At 45.0% G+C, this 7,727-nt stretch overlaps 1 protein-coding gene across 1 annotated transcript; it reads right to left on the bottom strand.

Annotated features, from left to right (window-relative positions):
* Positions 1-504: 504 nt before the first annotated feature.
* Positions 505-6,968, bottom strand: CAMLG (calcium modulating ligand; the record flags this gene model as incomplete). Its single annotated transcript, XM_084295116.1, has 4 exons — positions 505-3,046; positions 4,224-4,289; positions 5,024-5,478; positions 6,806-6,968. The coding sequence occupies 4 exons, from the start codon at positions 6,966-6,968 to the stop codon at positions 2,855-2,857; spliced, it is 876 nt and encodes a 291-aa protein (XP_084151242.1). The 3' UTR covers positions 505-2,854.
* Between the last annotated feature and the right edge of the window lie 759 nt (positions 6,969-7,727).

Below are 7,727 nucleotides of genomic sequence, written 5' to 3' on the forward strand. Positions count from 1 at the left end.
CAGGGGGGAAGCGGCCCCTGCCCCTTCCTGCCCGCTGTCGCGCTCTGCCGGCCGGAGGGCGCAGCGCCGGGCACCGCGGAGGGGACGAAAAATAACAAAATATAAGGAAATGGCAGCAAAAAAGCCGGGTGCTGCTGCTGCCCTGGCGGCGCTGGGCACTGGGAAGGCCGCAGTGAGGCGCGGGGCAGGATAAGCGCAGGGCCCAGCAGGCTGCTCAGTGAGGCCGCTGCGAGGCCTGTCCTGACCCAAAACCAGCATTTTTGGGCTCAAAAGTGTTTCAGGTGAAAGGTGCGGCTCACAGACAGACTCATGGCAACCTCGCTTCATGCCCATGGGACTGCACCCTGCTGTGGTTTGCAGCCAGCGGCACACAAAAATCTGTTATTCACCACCCAGACACTCGATAACCCGTGACTTCTGCAGCAGGCAGCGGCGGGGGGACACAGTCAGAGCATCACGGAAGGGGGTAACAAATATAATTTTAATAGAAAACAATAAGTTCAGCAATATACATTAAATAACATACACAGAGGAAGATGAGGGAAAATGGAATGAAGGAGGTTCGGCTCTTGTCCAAGGATGAAGTCGTGCAGCACAAGTCCCACCCGGGCTCGCTTTGCCTTCCCCAGCAGGCAGGCAGGCTGCTGCCCAGTCCCGTTTGGAAGTTCGTCGGGTAAAAACAAGTCCTTACAGACCGAGTTCCAGATGAGCTCTCCTGGCATGATTTCTTTCACCACTCGAGAAAACAACCTGCTTGGTCTTTCTTCGCATGAAAGGACTGCGTAAGGGGTTGCGTGAAAATACAACGGGTGCATCACCTTTATTTATTACTATCTAGGTGGTTTAATTTTTCTATGTCCTGGATTAAAAATGTATTGCTTTTTTTGCAGATGGTAGTAGATAGTATTTTTGCAATTTGTTTGTATTATAGTTGGGCATATAAACAGGGGGTCAGAATAATGATAACTTTTGAGGAAACTCATTATTTTAACATTAATTTGAATGTCAGCAATTTCAATTTGCTGAAATTCTTTTTTTGTCTAATTCTGAAGCTTTAAATGTATTTACATTTGTACTAACAGACCTAAATCAGAATCTTTTACAGCCAAACCCTGGACACCCGTAATAAAACAGTCACTATAAAATAATCAGTAAAAAAATAAAAAATTGTCAAATCCAAACATAAGCTTCTTGCTTTCATGGCACAAACATACCTAACTCAGGAGTCAGAAATGCAGTGATAAAATTATAGCAGGAAGCTATAACAGGAAAGCTTATGCCAAAAGCAGGGCCATGTATACTTTACAGAAGCATAATCAAGCACTTCTGCTCCCTAAAAAAATGCTGCAGACTAAACTACACTAAAATGCTGCAACTGAAAAAGGGGCATTAGCCTACATTACCCGAACGTCTAGATTCTAAACAGAAAACTACAAGGTGAAAATAAGTTTAGCTTCAGCAGAACTTTCACAGATTATCAGCATTTAGGGCTGACTATTTGGAATGATACCTCCCTCCTCTCACTGTACAAAATTAGTATGAGATAGAAAATAAGAACGTTTACTAGCTTGCTGCTTTGCCCAGTGACAGGATTCACTTGTATTTGTCTTCTTTTTGGCTCTGTGGTTGGACATCCACAGAAAAAACACGCTATTCTCTCTTTAAACATGGATCTTTATGTGTGAGTCAATTCAGAACATCACATTACTTCTTATTTCATCGTCACTTGTAGTATGTAGGATTTAAACAGGAATAGCTACTGTGATTTCACTGGGGCAATTTCAAAACTACAGAAGAGTCAGCAAGTCATTTAACATAAATAGCTGAGCTGAACCAAAGAGCACATTTATGCAATTTGGTTGTAGTACTATTATGCAGCAGCAGCAGAACACCTTGGCAACTATGATCCTGTTTGCATGCAAAACAAACAGAGGAAAAAATGCAGAAATGTCATATTCAACGTTGTCTTATGCAGTCCTGGAAAAAAAAAATGTTTTCCATATAACAGAGCAAATGTTTCGTATTGCAGGTTGGTTGCATAACTTTCCCTTTATGAGGTGAACTGTTGTTTAAAAAAAAAAAAAGTCATCAAAGACGTCAGAAAGAAGCACATTTACGAGCTATGCTAGGATGAGGCTGTTGGAAACTCACAGATGTGATTAACAATTTTGTTTCTTCCTACTTATTGATTAATGACATTCATAAGCAACAGGACATTTGGCTTGCTTTTTTTTTTTTTTTTTGCTTAGCTGTTTCGCACAATAACCATCAAATGAAATAAACAACAATCACAACAATGTATGTAAGGCAAGGCTTAGGACAACAGTGCCATGTTTTGCCAACATTCTCCAGAAGCAGCTACTCAGTTCAGCAATCTGAATTTGAACAACAGAATACAGGGAATTTTCATTTAGAGCTTTCTTAAAAATAGGAGCAACACAAAATGAGCAGTTCTTGTTAGCTGTAGTCATTCTAGATATACATAAATGGTTCTGCTGAAAGGAATTCTATTCTCTTTGTTCTCACCAGGAAGAACAAAGGCAGCTTTGTAAATGTTTATGAAGGAGGGTGGGAAGGGTATCATCTTCCTGAACAAAAGAAATCATCCACTGACACTTGTATCCTATTCACATTTGTAGTGGGCAGACACAGTATTTAAATAAACCAAACCAATACAACTGGCAGCCTGGGACCCTGCTGTTCTATTCCCCAAATTATTGGATTTAAGGCTCCTTTCAAGCATTCCAACAGGTAAGAACTTTAATTCAGGTTTAAACCTGTCTGCACAGTCAGACATTAAAGAAATACAGACCAGAAAGATTTAGTGTAACTACTGCATTGAATTCTACAGCCATCATGGTACTTCAGAACCAAAAAACAGAGCAAGTTCATGGCAAAAGATAAAAGTAAAGAAATAGACACAAAGGTCTGTGAAAACATCTCCCATTTTGCTGTAGGTGTCCATGGAGCGACTGATCACTTCTGCAGGGATTCCAGACAGTAAAAGAGCAGCAGTTAATACCGTCGTTTTCACCTTCTTCTCACTCTAAAAGAAAAACAGTAGAATGTTAGTTCTTCGGTTATAACCCAGTTCTGTTTTACATACAACAGATGTGCCAGTTTCACACACAGCCAGGAACATTCCAAATTCATCGGTAAGAACAGCCTGTTGGACTGATTCTCTCTAGACATGCTGCAGGATTCACACCACCTTACTTATCCTAGCCACAGATTCGTGTTGTGATGGATCCGATGGGGCTGAGTGAGAGGCTGATTAACAGCAGATAAAATTCCTCCCAGCTGTTATGCCTACTTCATACTGGCACTCCGAGCGGGCTGTGAAGTGGGGCTGTGCAGTAACTTCTGCATGTGTGGGAAGAGTCCCAGACAAGGGCAACCTGAGCATAAGAATCCAAGCCAGGCGCCTCCACTGGCAGAACAGGACTAATCCCATCACGCTACTTGGCAAAGGATACAGTTGCTTTCCAACACAGACAAAATGATGTAGGATTGAAAAGCAACTGCTCCTTTCTATTTTAGTATTACTCCCGTTGGCAATTTTATCCTCTGAACTCAGAAATGCCCCAAAGGCCTTTTGAAAGCCATTCTCTCTGTAACATGAGGGATCCTGAGGATGCAAGGAAGCCTGACAGGCAAAAAAAACCACAAAGGTTGAACATTTTGGTAATTTGATGATACCTGCTGGACACCTTAATTTAATCCAATCCAAATTAAGCATTCGAGAATCTTTCTAGGTTTCATGAAAGAAAAATTCAGGAGAGCAAGCTGATTAAACTCATCTCGGTATAACCGAAGAAAAAGCAAATTGTGGGAAGGAATCACTTTAAATTCTGAAACTGAAAAGCTGATAGTAAAACCAGCAGGAGTGGGACCAAAAAGAACTAGCAAATGAGCTAGTGCAAATCTAAGGCTAATTCCCTTTCTATGTTTTCACACACCAGCCTAGAATGACTACTATGAAGTTCAGTTTTCAATGATATACATAACTTCAAAAGAACAACCACTGATTTACTCTGATTTTCTACAACTAATCTAGTATTCTTTTTAAAATGCAGATGCTAAGCTATCAGCATTAGATAACTTAATTCTACAGTTTAAAACAGCAGAATATATCACACACATTGGTCCTAAAACAACACCATCTAAGAACAAGTTAAACCAAAAACATTTGTAATTAACCTGATTTTGAAAAGTTATTTTACCTTTGGAAAGTACTTGGACAGTCCCATGTAAGCAAGTTGTAGAGTAAGAAATGGTGCAAATATTGACTGGAGGAACAGAAAAGAATACATGAAGATTATTTTATTGGTAAGAAAAGCTAAGAAAACACAATAATTTAATGCTTCTCCAATCATAAATTAGTATTAGGTAGGTATTTTGTGGAAAACAACAGCACTATTCTTGAATACTAAACACCTTAACAGCCAAGTGAAAAATATGGCCCTATCTGCTTTGGGCCTAAAAACTTGAAATTGCACAACCACAGAGCCCTGTGTAAAAATGAGCCCAGTGATCCAGAAGGTGGCAGGCTGTACCAGCCACATACTTCTCTATGATGTATGGGCAGATACCTGGATTATTTAAGAACTATTTTTCTCAAAAGGTTGATAAATGAGTAGGATGTACTTATCATGCTACAACTGTTGTAGTTTTTACTCTATTATTCCTTTGTAAATTCCAAACTAGAAGAGCAGTTGACTCAAACTTGCAGGGGACTGAAGCAGCAACAACTATGCCAGTGTTTCTGCTCCTCAAACACTATGGACTGAATGTGTGCAACTCTCAGCTTTTACCCAGTAGCTGTGCTAGATAACACAGATTTTGCCATAGTTATCATCTCAAACTGTGTTTTTTTCCCACTTTTATATGGCTGTTTGAAATGTAGAGTGCCTGAAGTTCCCAATTCACTTGGCCCTAGATAAACAATATTTCACGAGTGGGGTCCTAAGTTTACAGCAAAGTAGCAAAAAGAACAGGAGATTGTTTGCTTCCCTGAACTCACCAAGTACTTGCACACAAAAGCCCTGACCGCAATGGCAAGCAGAGCACAGCCCACTAATCTAAAAATGCGGAAAGAGTCAAACTCCTCCACTGCATTGCCATTCTCTTGGCTTGGCTTCTCATGCATCAGCTGGTTCCTCAGCTTCAGAGCTTCATCAAATCTGGATAAGTATTGTTCCAATCCATGTCTAGGTGGCCGTGGTGCAGCTTCAGACGGCAACTCCCCTCTGGTACGGTGACGGAGCTCACTTGTGCCCTCATTGAGGAGCTCTGGGGTTTTACTGAACAAGTCCTTATCCCCTTTGAGGTCTACCATGCTGCCTGCGTGGTCAGCTGGTCCGGCCATATTGCAGACAGAATCACCCAGCACAATTCGCTTTGAAACTGAAGGAACAGGAAGGGAATTTGATTTATCTTGTTCATGTTGAAGCTTTGATTCTCCATGACTGTCATCATCTAAGGAAGAGAAACAAAAATACAGAGTTATGCACACTGGGTACTTAGAAAACACTTTAGCCATACCGGATCGAGATCCAGGGCTGAGGTCTCCACTTCTGAAGTGAAAACACAGATTCGTGATTATTAAATGTGCTAATTATTAAACATAAGCCCAGATGAATTAGCTGAATACCAGTAAGCCTGTTTTATATAGAAATGGACTCAGATGAGAAACGACCTATTCAGAACAGATTTACACTCTGGGTTGTATTACACCATAGTTCATAACAAAAAAGGAAGAGCACAGCATGGGCCTGACTGAAAACTCTCATCAGCTTCACCAAAGTTACGCGTTTGCACAGCTGGACTCAGCGCACTCCTGGCTCCCTCCACCAGCCTGCAGAGACCCCTACGTGTACCGCACGCTCTGCACTGTAGGGCACTCCTGGGAGCTGATGCTAGGCCAATGGGCATGCAACACCAAGCAGAAGTTGCAGCTGTCAGTCAGCAGAAAAAGGGAAGCATGGACTTAAGCAGCAACACTGTATGCACATACGGAAAGGTGTTATTCCACACACACAGCGCAACATAAAAATACAGAGATTCAAAGACAGCGAATCGCACAGAAAGAGCACTGAAGACTGAAGTTTTGAAGAAGACTGAAGACTGACAAATGAGCAAGTAACAGAAGTGTACTTGGCCTTGTTTTTCTCTCCTGTCAAAAGCAAAGCAGCAAAAACTTGCTCTGTATTAAACCTGAAAAGATGTTACAGCGACAGCGGTGATGACAGCAAACACAAACCAAGTCGAGAGGCATGCTGAACAGCTCTGGTCCTGCTACAGAGGGTGAACCAACACTGAAAGAGCATTCAAAGAGTATTTTTCAGTACTAAGGCAGTTTGATTCATAGCTTACGGCCACCTTTGTAAACTGAAAGATGAGGAGTCTGACAGTCAGCTCCCTTAAAGCGTGTACATACGCTTATAAATGACCTGGCTGTGCATCTGCAAGACACCTGCACGCCCACCACAGACACCGAGTGACCGACTGATACCCAAATATCAGACAACTGCTCCGTGCACACACTGCCACCAGACCCTGCGGTGACAGCCTGAAGACGCGGGCACGTTTCACCCCTCCTCCAGCTACGGAAACCTCCCCGCGGGGCACTGACAGCTCGCTAGGGAAAACCCAGAGGCCCGGAGGGCCTCATCCCTGCGGATTTGGGGCCAAACCCGCGTTTTCCCCCTGGGAGGAGCGGGGGCTCCGCGCTCCCCTCAGCGCCGCCCGGCCCAACGGTGCCGGGAACCCCCCCCACACCTCAAGGCGGCGGCGGCCGGCTCACCCTTGGCGGCGGGCCGGTGGAAGCCCATGATGCGGTTGATGCGCTCCTCCGAGTTCATCAGGAGCTTCCTCCGCCGCAGCTCGGCCCGGCGCTGCGAGGCCGAGAGCCCCGAGGGGACCCCCGGGGTGGCCGCCGCCGCCGCCCCGCCGCCGTCCTCCTCCATCCCCTCAGCGCCTCACAATGGGGCCGCCCCGCCTCAGCGCGCAGGCGCCGCGCCCGCTTCCAGGTGCCGAAGCCGGCGGCGCCATGTCGGGAAAGGGCAAGGGGAACGGGGACGAGCCCGGCCTGCGTGATGTCTCGGCAGCGCCGCGCCGGGCGCAGTGCCCGCAGCCAAGATGGCGGCGCCCGCCTCGGAAATGGCGTCGCGGCGGGAGGCAGGCGGGAAGGGAGAGGGCAGAGATGGCTGCGGGTGGCCTGAGGGCGCTGCGCCTCACAGCAGCCCTGAGCGGCCTCAGGGGGGACGCGGGCAGGCCCCTGCCCCGAATTTGCCTCACGCCCTGGTGTCAGGCGAGCTGGCAAAGCCATTTAGCGTTCCGTGAGGAACATCTGCTCAACAGTGGAACATAGAAACATGCGTGACGTGTTCCTCAAAGAGATAAAAGCATTTGCTGTATAACTGAGCATAAGCACCTCTAACCAAAGTAGTCACCTAACACTCAGGAATTGGAAGTGAAAGAACTAAGTTCACATCATCCTTGTTCAAAAGCAGCACATCATTCACTAAGCTGAGGTCAGAGAAGCGTAACACCAATTTTAAGGCCACTGTGTGGCTTTCATCACAAGGTTTTAAACCAGAACACCAAAGCCAGCCTTTCACCCTAGCTGTCCAGCATTCCTCACACAGAACAGCTTTGTGCATTTAGGTGTAGCTCACTGCTATTTTTTTCAGACTTTCTATTGAAAAAGCCTCAACTACTGTTGC

This window comes from Netta rufina, assembly GCF_964035555.1.
Source record: "Netta rufina genome assembly, chromosome: 14".
Lineage (NCBI taxonomy): Eukaryota > Metazoa > Chordata > Aves > Anseriformes > Anatidae > Netta > Netta rufina.